General features: G+C 36.7%; 1 protein-coding gene across 1 annotated transcript in view; it reads left to right on the top strand.

Moving 5' to 3' along the window:
• The first annotated feature begins 736 nt into the window (after nt 1-736).
• The window catches only part of TACR3 (tachykinin receptor 3), a 73,538-nt gene continuing 51,152 nt past the window's right edge, over nt 737-23,122 (top strand). Inside the window, exon 1 of the mRNA XM_059066526.2 lies at nt 737-1,688. Coding sequence (XP_058922509.1) covers nt 1,144-1,688 — 545 coding nt within the window. The 5' untranslated portion in view covers nt 737-1,143. The remainder of the gene's footprint in view (nt 1,689-23,122) is intronic.

The raw sequence follows: 23,122 nt of genomic DNA, 5'->3' as shown, positions 1-23,122 counted from the left end.
TGTCCTCATGGTCAGGTCCTGAAAACGAAGGCTCCAAATGTCCAAAACCGTATAGCCATGTGTATGTATTTAGATTGCTTACAGGATACTTTCATCCCAGAGCAATGAAGAAATTCAAGTCTTGTCCTTGTGTTTCAAGAAAATCTACATCTTGGCATTTCTGATTTACCCTCAATGTTTTATGGCATTCCAACCTGAGCAGAATCCTCCAGGAAAAACCATAGTCTCTCTCTGCCTGGGGGAGAGTAGGGGTCGGATTTCTGGTGATAGAGATTAGAGGAAGGGGGGAAATGGGTGGATTTGGGAAGTGGGAACGAGAAGAAACGGGATCTGAGAAGGGAGAATAGAAACACACGAGCAGAAAGTTGAGTGAAATTCCAAAAACCAGTGGCACCTAACAAAGCGCGCGGCTCTCGGCGCCCACAGTCCGCAGCAGGCTGCACCCACACATGCTCTAGCCCTAGCTGAAAAATCTCCGGGGACCGTGCCTTTGCTTTACGGGTGAATGGTTTAATTGGTTTAGAAAAGAATAGTCCACAGTAAATGTCTGAAATCAGGGACCTCAGCAAAATATCTTGAAGTTAAAAGGCGAAAAACAATCTTGTAATGATTTTAATTACGTATGAGAAAGTGCAGTCCTCCCTTCAGTGTATCAACCCGCCGAGTAGCGAATGAATGAAACCCAAAGGGCGGGGGTGGAGGAAAGGAGGGCAATCGTATCCCAAGAAGGGGCTCGTCAGCTCCGCACAACGTCACGGAAGCAGGGCACTATAACAAACTATAAAGCTCGCAGCAGCCCCCGATCCTCAGCGCTCCAGCCGGTGCCCGGGAACTCGCGCAGGGGCGACCCCGGAGTTCTCCGCGGAGGGACAGCCCTTAGCATCTCTTTTTCCGACTGTCTCATCCTTCGTGCCTGCTAGATTCGCAGACTCCTCGGGGAAAGTGCCTCCCTTCTCCCCATCACCTGCAGGTTCAAAGCACCCCTTAACCAGCAAGGGCTGTGGGTACCTTTCTAGCTCGCTTTCGGGCGGGGCTGAGGTCCACTCAGCAGCAAAGCTACCGGGAAGCAGAGAAGAACTTCGAGAGAGACGGCCCGGGCGGGCACTGGGTGAGTGAGGGGAGCCGGGCTGCCGACCCATCGGTATGGTCTCGCTCCCCGTAGCCGCGAACTGGACGGACCGGGGAACAGCGGGTGCGGACGCCGGGAACCCGAGTGCCGCGCTCGAGGCTGGGGCAGCCGCGGGACAGGCTGAGCCTGAGTGGCTGCAACTGCTAGTCCAAGCCGGCAATCTTTCCGCTTCCTCCTCCACGCTGGGACTGGCCGCGGCCTCCGCGGCGCCTTCGCAGTTCCGGGCCAACCTCACCAACCAGTTTGTGCAGCCGTCTTGGCGCATTGCGCTCTGGTCCCTAGCATACGGCGTGGTGGTGGCCGTGGCGGTCTTCGGGAATCTCATCGTCATCTGGATCATCCTGGCCCACAAGAGCATGCGGACCGTCACCAACTACTTCCTCGTGAACTTGGCGTTCTCCGACGCCTCCATGGCCGCCTTCAACACCTTGATCAACTTCATCTACGCGCTTCACAGCGAGTGGTACTTCGGCGCCAACTACTGTCGCTTCCAGAACTTCTTTCCTATCACAGCGGTGTTCGCCAGCATCTACTCCATGACGGCCATTGCAGTGGACAGGTGAGGAGAAGACCGGGAGGAAGGAGGAGGAGGAGGGGGAGAGGAGCTGGGTGGTGGGATAAGGTGACAAAGGAAATGGTGACAAAATGGGTTTGATAAAAGGAAAGGGACCAGGAAAAAGTTCTTGAAGAAAGGAGGTCACTGACCCATTTGTAGTCCTCTAATGGCTGAACTGGTTTCTGCTTCTCTGCTTCCCACTCCCACCCTAAGCCCCCTGATCCCCATTAAAGGGCATCTAGAAGGACTGAAGGTGAATGAGAGAGATGGGGAAAATCTGTCATTCCAAGTAGGACAAACTCAGCTAGAAACGCTTAGTACTCGCACATTTTCTCAGACGGCTTCAAGCAATTGCCACAAAAATTATGTTATCTGCAAAATGTCCTTTTTGGCCTTCCTTCTGTCAGTTGTTATTCTGTCAGAGAAATAGATGATAAGTTACCCTTCTCCTCCCTCTGGTTTGCTGGTCCTCATCACCACCCAGCCCCTTCCCCATCCATGCCCCAAGTTTCGGTCTCCCAGTTATGGAGGGTCCATCAAGAGGCAACAAGCTCCCTCCAAATGATCGCCGTCAGCTAGCAGTTTCCACAGTGCTTCAGGTAGATTTCACTTCCAGTAATCTGTGAAGGCCATGAGATGGGTAAACCCTGTATCTGGAAGATGGCATCCAAATCATTCAGAAGCCCAAAGAATTAAGTGGTTGAGAAATGAGGCACACCACTTTAGAGCTGTTGAAGATAATCTTTTAGAATGTCCCCCCATCTACAGTGGGGATTCTGAGATTCTCAAGCAATTTTAAGAAGCTGGAGAGACCTCCAACAGTTGTCCTCAGGTTCCAGTTTATGAAATTTCTGTGTGTATTTTCTTTCTCATATTGAACATTATGGACTATGCATAACTGTGTTAACACAATGGTAAACCTCGACCTGCTACTGATAGCTACCTTTTAATTCGATATTGTGCTAAAAAAGAAACACACCAGTTGATTTTAGTCTTCATTTTGTGATTGGCAGCTTGCAAGGGGGATGCATGGAGGCGGGGGGAGGGGATTGAAGTCACTTTAACTTCAAGTAACAATATTCTCATCTGTGAAAAGAAAAAAACACTTTTCTTCTATATTAACGAACTTGTTCAAAATAAAACGAGGTTTAATACTAATTCTTACTACATTAAGCCACCATTATGAGAAAAAATAAGAAAAAAACTACTTTTTTTTTCCTTAAGTCCATCCTCTGTGCTTACTATTTTGAAATACTGAGCAAAGAGGTCTTGATGACATAAAGCTTTAGAAACAATTTTCAAATGCCACGCCCAGGGGATTAAATTGAAGGAGCAGTGGTTAGTTGCCACTAACTAGGATAAGTAAGCACAAAACCACGTTTTAAAGCCTCTGAAACTGCCAATCTTCCTTTCGCCTTTATCTCTGATTTTCCACAAGTAACTCACCCCTTCATTTTTGTAGGGACAGAGGTGAGTACAAAAAGAAATAAAATTAGCCCCAAGTTGGAGAACAAGTGAAATTGCCTCTAATCTTGCTCTACCAAGATAGAAAGGAATGTTTCTTTGGTTTGAGCATTTTTTAAAATACATCTTTATTGGAGTAACATTGCTTTACAATGGTGTGTTAGTTTCTGCTTTACAACAAAGTGAATCAGCTATACATATACATATATCCCCGTATCTCCTCCCTCTTGCATCTCCCTCCCACCCTCCCTATCCCACCCCTCTAGGTGGTCACAAAGCACCAAGCTGATCTCCGTGTGCTATGCGGCTGCTTCCCACTAGCCATCTATTTTACACTTGGTAGTGTATATATGTCCATGCTACTCTCTCACTTCGTCCCAGCTTACCCTTCCCCCACTGCGTCATCAAGTCTGTTCTCAACATCTGCATCTTTATTCCTGGCCTACCACTAGGTTCATCAGTACCATTTTTATAGATTCCATATATATGCGTTAGCATACAGTATTTGTTTTTCTCTTTATGACTTACTTCACTATGTATGACAGACTCTAGGTCCATCCACCACTACAAATAACTGATTTGAGCATCTTTATTTTTTGTTTTTGTTTTATTTATTTTTCTTTGTTCTGATCTGGAGGAGAGGCATTAGCATATCATGTTATAAAATTCTCACAATGTTATTGAAATGTTAATGGTACATTATGAAATTTGATGAAAATTTAGTGTGTGAATTTGGTATTTCAAGTCTGTGAGGGGAAAAAAGGTCATTTTCCCAATCACTTTCTGCCAATATTTATACAAAATCTGAAATGGTCTTGGAGTTATTTTAATTGATAATGTAATGTTATTTCATCACACTCATTGGTTTGAAATCAATGAATACTACTTATTCTTTACTATTTCTTTCCTAGAAAACATTATTCAATTACCAAAACTATTCAAAATTTAGGAGCACACAATTTGCAACAAAATCTGAAGCATGCTCAGTTCAGATACTGAAAAACTTTTTAAAACTGTTAATTAAAAAATTAGTTTCCTGGGACTTCCCTGATGGTGCAATGGTTGAGAATCCACCTGCCAAAGCAGGGGACATGGGTTTGATCCCTGGTCCGGGAAGATCCCACATGCCACGGAGCAACAAAGCCCGTGTGCCACAACTACTGACCCTGCACTCTAGAGCCCTCGAGCCACAGCTGCTGAGCCTGCGAGCCACAACTACTGAAGCCCATGCGCCTGAAGCCCATGCTCCGCAACAAGAGAAGCCACCACAGGAAGAAGTCCCTGCACCACAGCAAAGAGTAGCCCCGCTCGCCGCAACTAGAGAAAGCCTGTGGGCAGCAATGATGATCCAACGTGGCCAAAAATAAATAAATAAATAAATAAATAATTTTTTAAAAAAAGAATAAACTTTAAAAAAAAGTTTCCTTTGAGCAACTGACAAAAAAGGATTATAAAAATAGAGATAATTTTTAGAATCAAAGGGTATACAGATATAACAGAATTCTCAATAGTTTACCAGTCCACAGAATCTTTCTGCATTGGTGTCTTATCAAACATGAACTGAAAATACTCCTCCTGTGGTATCTGCAGTAATTTTATTGATTCAAGTTGGCAAGGTTGACCCATCCCAGGAAGTTCAGGTGAGTCATGGTGCCTTTGGTTATGGTTGCATGGACTCCGTGCCCCGTATAGAACATAGTTAACAGTGTATGCTCAAGAAATTATCTTTCTCTGTATAATTAATGCTTTATTGAAATAGCCATAAAGTTATATAAACCCTAATTAGGTCTTAACTGATAAAGGAATACATCATTTAGATTGTGATACTAACACTTGATTATTGAATTGTGAGTGCTTTCTAATCCATTTAATGTAAACTGAATTGTATCCTCCCAGCCTAAATGGAAAATGTACTGAACTCACTGTGTCTCCCTGCCTAAAATCAAAAAGATCTTCTGAGGTTTAAAACTACTTCAGCTTTGTCTCAGGCACTTATGGCTTTCCTTCAGCTGCAGCAGAATGCTTGCAACCTCCTATGACCTCAGAAATCTTAGACTTGAAAGGATTGTAGATGCTTCCTTAATGAACACCTGTATTTTACAAGTGGAGAAACTCAAGCCAACAGTCACACATTTTGTTGAGTAAAGGCGTTATTTTCCTTTGTGTTTTGCACTCATTCTGCTCTGGGAGAATTGCTTGATTTCTAATTCCACATTTTTTATGTAATATTGATAACTCTACTATCATAGGTTCTGATCTTACCCTGAAACATCCTGTCCTTTTGCTTTGTTAGAAATTCTTGCAAAACTATGTTTTTATAGGCCAAGAAATCACCTTTAAGTTCTAGATAGTTCCTTTTTGCCTGTAAGCCTACTTCTCCATACCCGCCCCCACCACACACACACACACACACACACACATACACACACACAAACACACTGGAATCATTTGCCAATGAAGAGTCGCTGTTTCTCTCCACCATCCTTCCCAAATTTGCCATTTTGAAATGTAGCATTTAAACATAACATTTATCTAAAAGATGCTCAGCTTTTCCAAGATCATTCAGCAGAGCTTCAAACCACCTCAGTCCACTACAGGACCTGTACTATTCTTAACCTCTATACTCTCTTATAGCTCCTAAGGAGTTGTGGTGACTACAGGTTTAAATTAGAATTTAGCACTTGTTTATGCTATATGTCTTACATGTATATATAACACATCTTACATATATATTACCTATGTTTTAATTGAGAATGCAGATGTTAGAAAAATTAATAGAACAGTTTATAATAGAAATATTATCTTTTAAAAAATTTGTGGCATATCCCACTTGACATACAGGATATTAGAAAACAGAAAATATTTTCTTCCACTTTCTAAGCATATTTTTGAAGTTAAGTTAGAAACTCTAGGAAGGTTTATTAACATATAGTAAGGGACAATTTCAGGGCATAGGGTCCAGTATTGATTAAAATATTTAAAGAATTTTTTAAGTGACAGTCACTGTTTTTTACCTGGAAACCTTAAGGAAGTTATGTTTTATTTAATAATTCAAAAGCATTAACAAACACAGCAAAAAATACTTTATATTCTTCAGACCCAGAGACACCTGACATAAATAATTAGTAAAATAAATATTTAATCTAACTGAAGTAAGTTATATTTTTAGCCAAATAGATAAAAATTTATCTTATATGCTATACTTTTAAAAATTTGCTTCTCATAAAGCTGTTATGGCAAAGTATTCATAGAACCTCTATTTCTTTTGAAGCTTATTATGGACAGATAAAAAGATATAGTCATAAAAAATCATAAGGCCTGAATGTGGTAACAAATTATCTAAATGTATTGTGGTAAATTTTACCATTGCTTTAAATATTATGGTTATAAATACTTCGGTAAATTTTTTTGAAAAACATCTTTATCAGTCTTTAATTCTAGTGCCTGAGCCAATCTCCTCATTCCTCTCTACTTTAGGGAGAGCCACTGCCCATGCAGTTATATTCGTTATTACAGTAAGACTTGACTCATTATTTAGCCCAGATGATAAACTGCATGAGCTTAGCCAACTGCTTTACATTTGCATTCTTTGCAAAATAGTAACTAAAACTGGGCTTTGGAAAAGATTACTTTTAGAAAATTTTTTATGAATCTTTAGCTCCCTTTACAAGTTGTAGTTCTTATTCAAGGATTTTAAAATATCCCATTTGCAGTCACTAAAATTACTGCTGTAGTGTGCTGTGAAAGTTCAATTAAAACTATCAAACAAATTCAAATTCAAGTGAAAATTCTTATAAAATTAATCCTGAGTACATAATGAAAGCAATAAATGTGTGTTAATTGAATAAATGAAACATAAAATCACAAAATAAGGTGAAATCAGGAGTCTCTTAGATAACTAGCAGAACTCCAGTTGATATCAATGTTACATTAACAACAGTGGGAGTAAAAGGAGTTTATATCATATTTAACAGACACAGTATAAAAAATGCTGAATATATAACATATTCTTACACACTAATAAAAATATATATCTCTAATATAAAAAGAACAAAAGTAACAAACAGAGAATTCACAAAAGAAGAAATAAAAGTGTCTAACAAACATTAAATTATGGATTGTTTATATCTGTATCTCCATTTTTCACCTGTTATTTGCTTCTCAAGACATTCACATCTGAACTCTTTTCCCAACACTCTACCCAAAGAGCCTTATTGAGAAATCCAATGAGCATTTTAATCCTCGACTTCCTTGACCTTTTAGTAGTATTCCTCACAGGTGGCTATTGCCTCTTGGCTTCCAACTGTCCTGATCACCTCCTACCCCCTCAGCCTCTCTTCCATGGCATTATTAATTGTCAATAATTAGAATTATTTCTAATTCTCTGCCTCTATGTAGTAATTAAATGCATAGGTTCCACAATACCACATCCTGGACCTGATTTTGTCCTTACTTTATTCTCTATTTCTAGGTGATCTCATTCAAACCCACAGCTTCATTTTTCACTTTTGAATGAACAGTTTCCATTTTTTCTATTATCTAATTGGTTTTCTTTTGAATTATAGAAGACACATAACAATCCATACAATAAAGTAGACAAGTATAAATGAATGAAAAATTAAAACTGGAAAAAATAGAAAGGGAGAAAATAGAAACAAGATGGGAGTGAAGTTATAACATGGACATTCAGGTCAAAGAGTCCCAATCATTTATGAAAGTTAAGCTTAAGTATGTCTCTGAGCCTCTTAGTAAACACACAAAAAAGGAAATACAATTAGTAAATTTGTTTACACTGTCCGTACAAACAATATATACACATTCCTTCCGGGCTTAGGAATTTCTGGTATTTGAGTTTCAAGAAATTCTTTGTATGGATAATTAAGAGGAAAGTGTCCTCAACCACAGTGTCATGAATGCAAGAGATTTCCCATAGGTGTTTGCTTAGCATTCCTCTGAGTAAGCCAAAGACATGTGCCAAAGCAGAACTCAGTGAATGATGTTCTCAGGGTAAAACCTCTATCTGAACACAGTTTCCAGATGGTCGGGTTTGTTGCATTGAAAAAACTGCAAAAACGGATAAAATGTATTTCCTCCGAAAGTATTTTTTTTCACCTGAACTTTGGATATAGCTTGAGAATCAGATAATTCAAAGTTGTAACATATGGCAAAAGCTCTACAAATCATTCTCATTCCAGTCCCCAGTCTCTGATCCTGATCCCTCCTCTATACCAGTCTCTTATTTAAACTTATTTTCCCCTCATTCACTATAAGGATCATACATGCACAGTGAAAAAAATTAAAAATGGAAATATTAGAAAGTTAAATTTACCTGTAATTGTCCTACACCCCAAATATAGCCTATCTATGATCTTCACGTTCACATTTCAACTCTCCCCTCATTTTTTGTGATATATATATATCTCACATATTACATTATGTACATGCATAAATAAAGATATATTTTTAAATTACTAAAATAGTGCCACATTATCATGTCGTTTTAAATTTGCCATACAGGGTTATTAAAATTTATTGAACAAATTATAAATCTTGGACATTATATGTTATGAAGATATAGATGTTTATCTTACTCTATAACATTTTTACTTTAATTGTTTAAATTACAGTAAGTACATATAAGATAGAAATAATACATACATATGTTATAAAACTTAAAAAGTAAATGGATCACCAGCTTAAAGTCCTCTAAACCTTCTTTGAGCTCTGCTCACATACCTGACGTTTCCACTTGGGTGTCTGAAAAGCTCCTCAAACTCCTCCAAACCCATTATCTTACCTCCAAACCTTTTCCTCTCCCAGTGTTCCCCATTTCAATAAACAGTACAATCATCCATTCAGTTGTTCACTTAGCTCCCAATCTATTACCTTCTTTCTGACTCTACCCCCACTTTCCTAGTTCAAGCTACTATCATATCGTTCCTGGACTACTAAAAACACCTCCTAATTGGTCTCCCCACATCCAATCTTAATCCACCTGAGTATATCTAAGAAGATGTTTCTGCACTCCTACTTAATGCTACAATGTTTTCCCATTGCTGTTATGAGAAGAAGAATATTCTTAATCCAGATAATAATACCTTGTATAGCCTGGTTCCTTGACCTGTCCAACTTCAACTCATACTATACCTCAACTTCCTAATCTTTGTTCTAGCCACTCTGATCCTCTTTCAAGTCCCTAAATGTGCGATGCAATCTTTTGGCCATAAAGCCTTTAAACACAGTTTTCCTTCTGTCTCAAATTCCCTTCTGCCCATTCCTCATTAGTTGAATGTACTCCTCATTTAGATAACAGCTTGAATCTCATTTTACAGGGAAATGTTCCATAAGCCTCCCGATTTAAATTAAATGTCACTTTGTAGTTAGTCATAGCATTTTTATATATTAACTTAAGAATACTTGATTAATAATTTCCTCTAATAAACTTATAAACATCATAAAGACAAGTTCCCTCTGTTCTTAGTCTTTATTGTATCCTTATGCCTATCATACTGTTTTGCACATGGTAAGCACACAATCTGGAAAAAGAATCATAAAAGTAATCAAATAAAAATTAAAATGATGAGATATAACTTTTTTCCATTAAAATCAGCAGGGATTGCTAAGTTGTAGTAAACATGGCATTTTAACACATGATTTTAGATTGAACCATATGTAATTGCCAGTTTTTAATAGTTTAAAATGTCAATATTTCATATGGTTTAATCTAACAGTTGGGTATATATTGTCAAAAATCTTTCAGGGTGCAATTTTCCAACATGTTCAAAGATATTTTTCAAATCAAAATTCGAAGAACTGAAAACAACTAAAAAGCCCAACAAAAAGAAATGAATGATGAGGCATCTAAAAATGAAATTCTATGTAGAAATTTTAAAATTACACTTGAATATAACATCAGTTCTCTCAAGTCTCTAGGCACACGTATATAAATGTGCTAACATTATCCAAATTTTTAAAATCTTTTTATAACCTTTGCTTATAAACCATTTCTTGCTAGTCTCCAATTATTTCAAAGAATCCCTAGGAAAGTCTGATGAGAGTTCATCAGTAGTCCTCCTTAGTACTTCCATTCTCCTCACCTGGCCAGAGAGAGAGCGAGAGAGAGCGAGAGAGAGCGAGAGAGCGAGAGAGAGCGAGAGAGCGAGAGAGCGAGAGAGCGAGAGAGAGAGAGAGAGAGAGAGAGAGAGAGAGAGAGAGAGAGAGAAAGAAAGAAACAGCAATGTCAGCACTTTGGTAAAGAACATAATAGTGTCTCTGGAAGAAGCCATGCCTTTCTCCAGTTGCTCTGGGCATATTGCATCCAAATCTGCAGAAGTCATAAATTACAAACTGCCCTCTGCCTTAAGTTTTTGTTTGTTTGTTTTGCGGTATGCGGGCCTTTCACTGTTGTGGCCTCTCCCGTTGCGGAGCACAGGCTCTGGACGCACAGGCTCAGCAGCCATGGCTCACGGGCCCAGCCGCTCCGTGGCATGTGGGATCTTCCCGGACTGGGGCACGAACCCGCGTCACCTGCATCGGCAGGCGGATTCTCAACCACTGCGCCACCAGGGAAGCCCTGCCTGAAGTTTTTGTGATGTCTATTTGTGTTCCAAGTAGAATTTGGAGGAATTATCTTGTCCCTAATCTTTGCTCCATTAACAAATTCTTAAAAGACCAGTGTTCCTTCATCTTCCACTTGCAACTTTCTCTCCCTGGGGCTCAGCTCTAAACCACATGTCCAGGATGAGGAATTGTTTCCCTACTTCCCTATGCCTCATTGCTTTGAGAATACACCATTCTTACTGAGGCTTGCTCACTGGTATGTTGGATAAATGGTGCAAAATATACAACTGGGGTTTGAAGCCCCACCACTTCATTAGACACAGTCAGAGTCTGAATCCCACTTTAGACTCAGCAGGATCTCTAACACACGATGAATTTTTAGACTATGGATTTAACAGTCTGATATAATTCTATGTGTGCAATAAGGTAGATATAGATTTGATTTTCTCTGAATGCTGAGACCTTTTCTAATTATCTACAACAAAATGTACTTCTTTTACACGAAACAAAATACATTGCTAATTAATTAAAGTTCTGAAGATGGATGGTCGTGATGGTCGCACAGTAACGTGAATGTACCACTGAACTGTACACTTAAAAATAATTACAATGGTAAATTTTATGTTTGGTATATTTTATCACTATAAAAAGTTTTAAATATTAATTAAATAAATAAATACCGTTTAAGGCCTAATAATGACTCTGAGATACATGCTAAAGAGTTTGGACTCAAGGAGAGAACAACTTGATTAAACTTTGTATAGATCTTTAGTGATAGATGTTTTATGGCAACATTTTTAACACACTTTCTAGGCTAATTTAGAAATCATGAAGACATCTCTGGCAAAAGAGTACCTAACATTACAATGGATTATTTTGTAAACTGTGAAATCTTTTTCCCGGGAATTATGTAAAGATATCACACCTATGTGGAGTAATTTAGAAGACTGCATAAAGATACAGGGATAAATTAGCTCAGTATTTCTATTATTTAGTCTGGTATATGACAAAAGTTTTTAAATATTTGCTTAAGAAGTCCCCTATTTTGAGTTTATATTATCATCTATGATTTTTTTTTACCTTCAAATCTGCCCAAGTATCAAGGTTATTTAAATTTTTCTTTTACGCATACCTGTAAGTAAGGAAAATGTGTATCTGATTTTATCACTAAGCAACAAAGGGCTCAACTGTGTTCTGGAGCTGATTTATACTTGTTAGAGGGAATCAATTGTGCACATTTCTTCTCAACTCTGCATTTAGTGATGTTACTTTGGTAGCTTGAAATCATGGTAGGAGTATTTACACCACAGAAATTTGCAAATGCTGGAAGTCATGAGTTTTGTTTTGTTTCTGTGGTTTTTTTTTCCTTAGAGTGCTTGTGGTTAAACATTTACCAGCACACAAATCACTGTATTTGTAGTCATTCACTCAATAGCTATTTCTTAAGTACCTTCTAAGTATTAACATTGTATAGATATGGGGCACACTGGAATAAACAAGACAAACATGTCCCATATCCTAATGAAACTGTAATTAATATCTTCACTTGAATCCCTCAGCTGTAGTCCACCAGAGTCCTAAATCCAATAATCTACTGAACTTCAACATCTGAAAGTTTAATATGCATCTCAGAATTTACATGCTCCAAACCGAGTTACTGATTTTCCTCTGAAACTTACTCCTCCTACAATCTTCTGAGGTCAAAAATCTGAACCTTAGGTCAGAACTCTTGGAAGTATTCTCACTCATCTCTACTTTCATGCTCTATGTCCAATCAGTCAGAAAATCTAATCACTTTTACTTTTAAAATATATGTAGAATCTAATCACTCCTTAAGATGTCTATCGTTGCCTCCCTAGTCCAAGTCAATATCATTTCTCACCTAACTGGTTTCCCTACCCCTGCTTTTGTTCCCCTTTGGTTTGTTCTCAGTGCAGCAATCAGAGAGATCCTGTAATGAGTCAGATCATATATACCCTCTGCAAATCCTCCAATGGCACCTCAGTTCTCTCAGGGTAGAAATCAAAGTTCCTACAATGGTCTATAAGAATTTATAGTAACTGGTCCTTTGTTACTCTCCAACCTTATCTCCTCCTACTTACACTACACCGCTCTGCTCCACCATCACTGGATTCCTCTGTTACATCAATATACTAAGTGTGTTTCCACCTCAGGATCTTACACTCTGTGTGAAACACTCTTACTCCAGACACATTGTTCATTACCTGTACTACTTTTGGACCCTGACTACTCTATTTGAAATTGCTTTAAATTTTTCTTTACCACATGTATCACCTTCTAAAATACTATATAATTAGCTCATCTGCAATGTTTATTGTTTTTTGTATGTCTGCCCTACTGGATTCTAAGTTCCATGAGGACAAACCCGTGTCTCAACTGAGTAAATGAAGAATAGATAGAGTCTATGGTAACTGGGAACACATAGCAGGAGAAAGCACATTTATAGTGTTAGAGCAGAAAAACACAGAAATGTAGAAGCATTTTTTAAGTTCCTTATTTTATAGACGTATAGAAAATATCTCCTAGTAAACTGGCTATGAGTAGTTACTATTTAAATAAAAACAAAACATTTAAAATATTCTACGCAACCTAATATGTGATTATCATATTAAACTGAATCATCTATAAAGAAAAAGATTAGGAGATTTTCAAATGAGCATAGGAAACAATTTTGAAGAAATTAAAAACTCACAAATTGAGTGTTTATGTTGAATAAGTACTATTAATCACAATTCAGAATTCTTAGATGAATAAACTTACTGAATTTAAAAGACGTCACAGGGCTTCCCTGGTGGCGCAGTGGTTGAGAATACGCCTGCCGATGCAGGGGACACGGGTTCGTGACCCGGGCCGGGAAGATCCCACATGCCGCGAGGCGGCTGGGCCCGTGAGCCATGGCCGCTGAGCCTGCGCGTCTGGAGCCTGTGCTCCGGAACGGGAGAGGCCACAACAGTGAGAGGCCCACGTACCACACACACACAAAAAAAAATCACAGTGCCATATGTATTGATTTTTATACTTTCAAAGTAAATAAATATATGAAGGCCGTTTTCCCCATTAAGTTAACTACATGGTATAAAGTAAATTCAAAACTCAAACTTACATCATGTTTTCATTAACTTAAAATGTTTTACTCCTAAAATAAAAATATTTTCAATATCTCTTCAACAAAGATTTACATAAGCTAAATTTCATGTTGAAGGCTGTGGTATTTCACAAACAAACTAGCATAATAATATTTTTTAAATAATAGATTACAATGCTTTCCTATGTAAGAAATCACTGACAATCCCCATTGACCAGTCACAAAACCATTGATGAGACTATCTTTAATGAACAAGAATGAAACTGAATAAGGTCTCCTTAGAAACATACAAAAGGACACCATAAGTTTTAGCAGCTCAAAAGTAGAACACATATGCCAAGGAACACACACACACATAACCAATTCTATGCATGCACAATTCAATACACGCAATCCTTGCTTTGCACAAATTTCAGTTACCAAGATTATTTACTTATATAACACCAGTCCCCTCAACAGCATGGCTCAAGTTTTTCTTACCTGTCACATTAACTGTGAGTACTTGCATAAAGTAAAAAATTAGCTGCTAGCTCTTAAGCTCTCATGAATCACTCCACAAATAACAGATGCACTTCATAATCAGTGACCAATCATATTCCTATTTTTCAAAATCTATTACTGATTGGTCACTGATTATCTTAGTCAGTTCATGCACCGACAGCAAAGCACATAGTTGCATTGCCTCATTGTCTTTCAATGATAAACTCAAAGGTCACCTTAGAAAAATGGCTAATCAAGAGAAGGACTTGCCAACAAAGAGGAAGAAATAAAAAGTGATAACACTGAAAGTAAAATTCAAATCCAATATAGGTGAAGATGAAGAAGAAGAGCTGAATAAGGGAATGTTGACAGTTACTTTACAAGAGACGCTAAATATGCAGCCAGAGGAAATTAGTGAAGGTGAATTTATCAACATGAATGAGGAAAATGATAGTGACAAATGATGAAGAAGTCCCAGAGGAAGAGAATTGGCAAAAATCTTCATATGAAAAAAAAAATAAAACCTCTCAGATACTTCACCACTTTCAAAGTTCAAGGATAAAATGTTGGAAGCTGATTCAAACTCACAAAGGAGTACAACACTCTTCCAAGGTATAGAAAACATGTTGGCTCTGTATATGTTATATGAAAGAATAAAGTAAACACTATTCAAACTACTCATGATACCTTTATATTTTTTTCTAAGACTTTATTTTTAGAGCAATTTTTGGTTAACAGCAAAATTGAGGGAAGGTACGGAGATCTCCTATATATCCTCTGCCCCCCACAGTTGCATAGCCTCCCTGTTATCAACATCTCCCATCAGAGTGGTACATTTTTTACCACTGATGAACCTAACTGACTCATCATAATCACCCGAAGTCCATAGTTTACATTAGGCTTCACTCTTGGTGTTGTACATTCGATGCATTTAGGCAAATGTGTAATGACATGTAACCATCATTGTCTCCTCCAGAGTATTTTCACTCCCCTGAAAATTCTCTGTGCTTTGCCTATTCAACCCTATTCCCTTGAACCCCTAGCAAATACTGATCTTTTTATTGTGTCCATAGTTTTGTCTTTTCCATAATCACATAGTTAGAATCAAACAGTATGTAGCCTTTTCAGATTGACTTCTTTCACTTAGTAATATGGATTTAAGATTTGTTGATGTTTTTTCATGGTTTGATACCAGATTTCTTTTTAGCAGTGAATAATATTTCATCATCTGATGTATTGGGTTGGCCAAAAGTTTCATTTGGTTAGTGAATACGTTGTTCAATAAAGTTATTCAAGAAAATGAAAAATGTGTCCTTTATTTTTACTTTAAACCAAACAAACTTTTTGGATACCAGATTTCTTTTTAGCAGTGAATAGTATTTCATCATCTGATGTATTGGGTTGGTCAAAAGTTTCATTTGGTTAGTGAATACGTTGTTCAATAAAGTTATTCAAGAAAATGAAAAATGTGTCTTTTATTTTTACTTTAAACCAAACAAACTTTTTGGCCAAACCAATACCATAGTTTATTTATTCATTCATCTAATGAAGGACATCCTGGTTGCTTTCAAGTTTTTGGTAATTATGAATGAAGCTGCAGTAAACATCCATGTGCAGGGTTTTGTTTGATTTTTGTTGTTGTTTTGGTTTTTTGTGGATTTTTGTTTTGTTTGTTTTGTTTTGTTTTGTTTTGTGGACATGAATCTTCAACTCTATTTGGTAAATACCCAGGAGCACAACTGTTGCTGGATCATATGGTAATAGTATGTTTAGTTTTTTAAGAAGCAGCCAAACTGTCTTCCAAAGTGGATGAACCATTTTGCATTCCCACTGGCAATGTATGAGAGTTTCTGTTGCTTCACATCCTTTCCAGCATCTGGTGTTATGGATTTTCACCATTCTATACGTGTGTAGTGGTATCGCATTGTTGTTTTAATTTGCATTTACCTGGTGATATATGATGTGGAGCATCTTTTCGTATGCTTATTTACTATCTGCATATCTTCTTTGGTGAGGTGTCTGTTAAGGTTTTTGGAACCTTTTGGGAACCTTATGCATATGTTAAATCCTTTGTAGTTGTCCCACAGTCCTTGGATATTCTCTCCATTCTTTCAGTCTTTGTTTTCTCTGCTTTTCAGTTTTTATGGATTCTACTTATATATACTCTAGCGCAGAGGTTCTTTCTTCAGCCATGCTCAGTCTACTAATAAACCCATCAAAGGCATTCTTCATTTCTGCTGCAGTGTTTTTCAACTCTAGCACTTCTTTTGGTTCTTTCTTTCTTAGGATTTCCATCTCTCTGCTTACATCACCCAGCTACTATTACATGCAGTCTGCTTTATCAGTTAGAGCCCTTAGGATATTAATCCAGTTGTTTTAAATTCCCAGTATGATAATTCCAACATCCCTTCTATGTGCCTGGTTCTGATGCTTGCTTCATCTCTTCAGGTTTGTTGTTTTTTTTTTTTGTCTTTTGATAGCTGGACATGATGTTCTGGGTAAAAGGAACTGCTCTAAATAGACTGTTAGTAATGTGGTGGTGAGGTACGGAGGAAGGGGAAGCATTCTAGAGTCCTATAATTAGGTCTCAGTCATTTGGTGATCCTATGCCTCTGTTCTGTAACTTCACAAGTGTTTCTCATTTTTTTCCCTCCCTTTATTTTTTTTAAATTTTTATTGGAGTAAAGTTGATTTACAATGTTGTGTTAGTTTCTGCTGTACAGCAAAGTGAATCAGTTATACATATACATATATCCACTCTTTTTTAGATTCTTTTTCTATATAGGTCATTACAGAGTATTGAGTAGAGTTCCCTGTGCTATACAGTAGGTCCTCATTAGTTATCTGTTTTACATATAGTATAGTGTATGTATATCAATCCCAATCTCCCAATTTATCCCTCCCCTGCTCTTTCCCCCCGATAACCATACGTTTGTTTTTTACTTCTTCTTAACAAGGACTGCCCTCAGAGGAAACTAGTTGGCCAGAGTTTAATCTGCTGGGGTATTATCGGAGTCTAACTGTCCTGAGGGGAGGATATACTCCAGTCCAGCTGCATCAGCCTTCCACTTGGGAGAAGGGAAATAGCCAACTCTAACCTACTCTAGACATCTGTCCCATCTAAAGGGAGAGAAGCATCTGCGTTAAGAAGAATAGTCTCTGACGTGTTTAAAAAGTCCTTTCCCCCTTCATCCTGCTAGAAGCATGAGGGGGTGTTTCTCTGATATATACAGTGGGATCATGGTCCAGTTCCTGGAAGTAACTCACAGTATTGTGAGGGGCCTCTGCTATATTTCCAAAATGTGCATTTAATAATCTGAGGGGGAAATGTAACATTCTATAAAGCAGGACAAAATTATTCTTCCACAATTTTACTTTGTAGAAAGATCTAAATGTTCGTATGCTTCCTCATTACTCCTTTATTCTGTTGTAAATTTACTTGTAGAAACCTGGACAATCGTTCTGCCTTTGCTGTAACCTGTTCCATACAACTCATCCTGAGTTTCATTACCTTTGCGTAGTGATTTCCATTCATCTTCTATTTGGATATGTTTAATTTGTTAATTTGCTAATTTTTAGGGGAGAACATTCTAAAGGGTTCATTCAGTAAAAACAAAAAAAATGAAAAACTACAAGCAACATATACGATGTTTCAAAATAAATGGAAAGAATTGTTGACATAACGAATGCTCCTCTATTATTACATCACATTTATTATGTTCAAATCTTTTTTTATCTTTACTAGTTGTTGTTGTTTTGTCTTCTTCTATCAGTTATTGAGAAAAGTGTGATAGTCCAACTATGATTGGGAATGTATTTCTCATTTTAGTTTTGTCCATTTTGCTTTGTATATCTTGAAGCAATATTTATACAAATCTAGGACTGTTATGCCTTCCTATGAATTTATCCCTTTTATCATTATGAAATGTCCCTCTTTACATTTAGTAACACCTCATGCCTTAAAGCTTAATTTTTGTGATGTTTTTTGAATTTTATTTTATTTTTATACAGCAGGTTCTTATTAGTTATCTATTTTATACATACTAGTGTATATATGTCAATCCCAATCTCTCAATTCATCACACCACCACCCCCCGTCACTTTCCCCCCTTGGTGTCCATATGTTTCTTCTCTACATCTGTGTCTCTATTTCTGCCTTGCAAACCAGTTCATCTGTACCATTTTTCTAGATTCCACATATATGCGTTAATATACAATATTTGTTTTTCTCTTTCTGACTTACTTCACTCTATATGACAGTCTCTAGCCAATCTTTGCTTTGGTTAGTGTTTACATGGTAACCCCTTTCACACAAACATTTTAACACCAAGAATGTCTAATATGATTAGAAGTCACAAATTTGATCCCATGATGTGTGGAAATGTAAATTTTAATTACATAACTTTATTTAATTTTTAAATTAATGTACTAAAATTGACTTTAATTGATGTACAGATTTAGGATTTTTAATGCATGGTTCTATTCATGCAACAGTCACCACCATCAGGACACAAAACAATTTCATTACTACAAACTCCCTCATGCTATGCCTTTGTATTCATACCCTCTCTCTGCCCTAAAACCTGGGAAGCACTGATCTATCTTTCTCCACTGTAGTTTGGTCTTTTTGGGAAAATATCATATTAATATAATCATACAACATGTGAACTTTGAGACTGGCTATTTTCACTCACCATAACATCTCTGAGATCTAAGTTGTTGAGTGTATCAAAAGCTTGCTCGATTTTATTGCTGAAGGTATTCTTTGTATGGCGGCACCAAAGTTTATTTGTTCATCCACCCTTTGCAGGATATTTGGGTTGTTTCTAGTTTTGAACAATTATGATCTATTCATAGATCATAAACATCCATTAAAGATTTTTGTGTGAAAACAAGTTTTCATTTCTCTAGAGTAAATAAGTAGGAGTGGGATTACTGGGTCATTTGGTAAATGTATATTTAACTTTATAAGAAATTGTGGAACTGTTTTCCACAGTGGCTATATCATATTGTATTCATACCAACAGTGTATGAATGTTCTACTTGTTCCAGATCTTCATCAGCAATTGGTATTGTCAGTATTTTTGTTTTAATTTTAGCCATTTTAATGTGTATCTTGATGTGCTTTTAATTCACATTTCATTAATGGATATTTATATTAGACAAGTTTCATGTGCTTATTTGTCATTAATGCATATTCTTTGATGAAGTGCCTATTCAAGCCATTTGCCTATTTTTAAATTGGATTATTTGTTTTCTTACTATTAAGATTTTATTTTTAACAGCTTTATTGAGTTATAATTTACATACCATAAAATATACTCATTTTAGGTATATGATTTAATGATTTTTAGTAAGCTTTTAGTTATGTAACCATCAACACAATTTAATTTTAGAACGTTTCCATTACCTCAAAAAGAAACCTCACTTCCAATCTTGTAGTCACTCCCCATTCTACACGCAGCCCTACACAACCACTAAGCTATTTTCTCCTGCTACAGATTTGACTTTTCTGGAATTTGATATAAATGGAATCATTTTATATCACATATAGTCTTTTGCATAGACTTCAAATTGTTTTCTCTGTTTTTAATTGGGTTATATGTCTTCTTATTAAATAGTGAGAGTTATTGTGTATTTTGAACACAATTCCTTTACTGGACATATTATTTTCAAATATTTCCTCCTTGTCTGTGGTTTGTCATTTTACTTTCTTCATCGCATATTTGAAAAGCAAAAATTTTTAATTTTCATGAAGTACAGCATATCACTTTTCTCTTTATTGTTTGTGCTTTTGTAGGCAGTTCTAAAAAATCATTAGCTATCCCAAGGTTGTGAAAATTCATTTCTATGTTTTTTTTCTGATAGTTTTATAGTTTTAGATCTCACATTTATATGTGATACATTTGGAGATTATTTTTATGTGTGGTGTGAGATAACCGTATAATTTAACTTTTTGTATGTGGATATCTAATTGTCCTAGCACTGTTTGTTGAAAAAATACAATTTACCCCCATTAAATTGCCTTGGCACAGTTGTCAAAAATCATTTGAACATAAATGTAAGTGTTTATTTCCACACTCTTGATATTTTTACTTCACTGATCTACATGTCTATTTTTATGCCAGTACTACATTGTCTCGATTACTGTAGCCCTGTAATAAATTTTGAAATATGGGAAGTATAAATCCTTTAACTTTGTTTTTATTATTCAAATTTTTTGACTATTCTAGAAGGTCTGTACTTCCAACTTATTTTTAAGATCAGTTTTTTAAATTCTGGAATTAAAATAGGAAGTTTTATAAGGATTCTGTTGAATTTTTCAGTCAATTTAGAAAGCATTGTCAGCTTAATAATATTGAGTCTTCCAATCCATGATCATGGACTGTCTCTCCATTTATTGAGGTCTTCTTTAATATGTTTCAACAATGTGCTGTAGTTTTCAATGTATGTCTCAATTCTTTTTTTTTTTTTTTTTTTTTTTTTTTGTGGTACGCGGGCCTCTCACTGTTGTGGCCTCTCCCGTTGCGGAGCACAGGCTCCGGACGCGCAGGCTCAGCGGCCATGGCTCACGGGCCCAGCCGCTCCGCGGCATGTGGGATCTTCCCGGACCGGGGCACGAACCCGTGTCCCCTGCATCGGCAGGCGGACTCCCAACCACTGCGCCACCAGGGAAGCCCCTGAGTAGACTTTTGAAGTTCATTTTTAGATTGTGCATAACTAATATATAGAAATACAATTCATTGAACTTGTATTCTGTGACCTTGCTGAACTTATTAATTCTAATGGGTTTGGGGTTTTGTGGATTCCTTAGGAAGATCATTTCATCTGCTAATAAAAACAGTATTACTTCTGTCAGTAATAAAGACAGTATTACTGTTGAATGTGGATGCCTTTTATTTCTTTTCTTTCTTGTTTTTGTAGTTGTTATTGTTGCTGTTGTTTGCTGTTTTTTTCATATGATTTTTCTCTTTATATTTTCATAATATCTTATTAACTTAATTTGAGCACAAATTATTCAATGATAGAAAATGACAGGAAAACAATTTTAAAAATCACCTCCATTCATTCATTAATTTAGTCATACAATAAATATGTATCAGGTGCCAAATATGTATAGTCATTATCCTAGATGCTATGAATATATTTATTATCTAAGTATATATCCAAGAATATATTATTATCCCAGTTTAGAGGTTATCTGTACCTTCTTTCTTCCATTTGCACAGTTAAATAAGCATTTACATCATCACAACTTAAGTACCTGAAGATTGGGACAACATCATCTTTCTGAGTTTAAGGATAACAGAGTGGAACGGCCACAGGCCACTTCAAAAAGGAGTTTAATATGGTATAGGCCATATTAAACAAAATTGAAGGAAATTAATTCCTAGTATACCCAAAGAACTTACAGAGTCTCCAAGTATAACATTGAACATTTCTATTTAATCATTGAACCACTGAGCACTAGTTGCCCTGACTGATGTTACATAGAAGACCTTAGTACTCTCCATACAAGAAATTCTTCTAAAAGGAGAGATTTGAAAGAGAAATAACCTATAATGCACTACACTGATGGAACAGTTTCTGTTGAAAAGTTATAACAATATCAAAAGAAGTTTTGGTTTTTTTCTAAACCTTAGATCAGAATTTTGGCGTGAACTTATTTTTCTTTCTACTCTGATCACAACTAACTAAGAACCACATTAAATAAGTTATCTTTGTTTATTTTTGTCTCAAGCTTACCACAGCAACTTTTTAAAAATTCTCAAGTGTTAATTTCATTTTATTCACTATAGTTTTAGAGTGATTTAGGTTGAGTGTCTACTATGCCTGATATTACCTAAGTCTCCTTGAATACGTTGTGTTATGTAATGTCATTTTAACCTCATACTCATACTCTACGCCATGTTTATTATTCCCATTTAGCAAAGTTAAGAAAACTATTCCTTTTAAAAACTGTGTACACACTGAAGTTTTTATTTGTAAACAATTATTCACCCATCCATCTGTCCAAATATTCAACAACTATTTGCAGTCACTATTCAACAATGATGTTGACTACTATAGATGCTTTGTTAGGTGCTACAGAACACAGAGAAGAATAAATCATATCTCCAATGAGCTAAAATCATTATGAGCATAATGCTGTTACAGCACTGAGGAGGTAAAAACTAACTCTGCACAGAGAGAGGGAAAGAATCTACAGTGATCAGTCTGTAATCTGAGTGGAAATTAAAGGATCGTTAGAAGTTTTCCAGGCATAGAACTTTAGAATAACATACGAAGCAAAAGAAAAATCACTTCAGCAAGGAAACTAGCATGTGAAAAACATGAAATTATTATCTGAGCTGGATAATGTCCATTTTTCAGTTCATATCTACTCACTATCTATTCCACTCTTTTTTTCTGCCCCTGCCCACCAGGCTGACTACTTCTGTAGACTGACTGTATCAATAGGGTCCCTCACTCTTAGGTCTCTTCTTGCCTTTTCCTAATGGGAGACCTCTGGAGGGGATGGGAGGAAGGAGAGTGCCTTGAGGATATATCTACCATTCTTGCCTTTCAGGATTGCTGCAAATTGGCTAAGTCTCCAGCTGTATACATATCTCTTACTAAGTGCTCCTTCCTAGGGCTTCATCTCCTCACCTCAGATTATAGGATCCTGAATTTACAGACTAAAGCAATGTCTACTGTGGCCAGACGCAAACTGGAAAACAATAAAATCTATATTATTTCAGGTGAATATTACTTAATATAATCAAGTAAACATCTGAAGACTGCACTCTCTTTATACCAAAAATTTTAAATGTATATAAGCATGTAA

Source organism: Kogia breviceps, chromosome 6 (assembly GCF_026419965.1).
Source record: "Kogia breviceps isolate mKogBre1 chromosome 6, mKogBre1 haplotype 1, whole genome shotgun sequence".
Lineage (NCBI taxonomy): Eukaryota > Metazoa > Chordata > Mammalia > Artiodactyla > Physeteridae > Kogia > Kogia breviceps.
The sequence above is the reverse complement of the archived record's forward strand: the minus strand, read 5'-3'. Positions and strand labels throughout refer to the sequence as shown.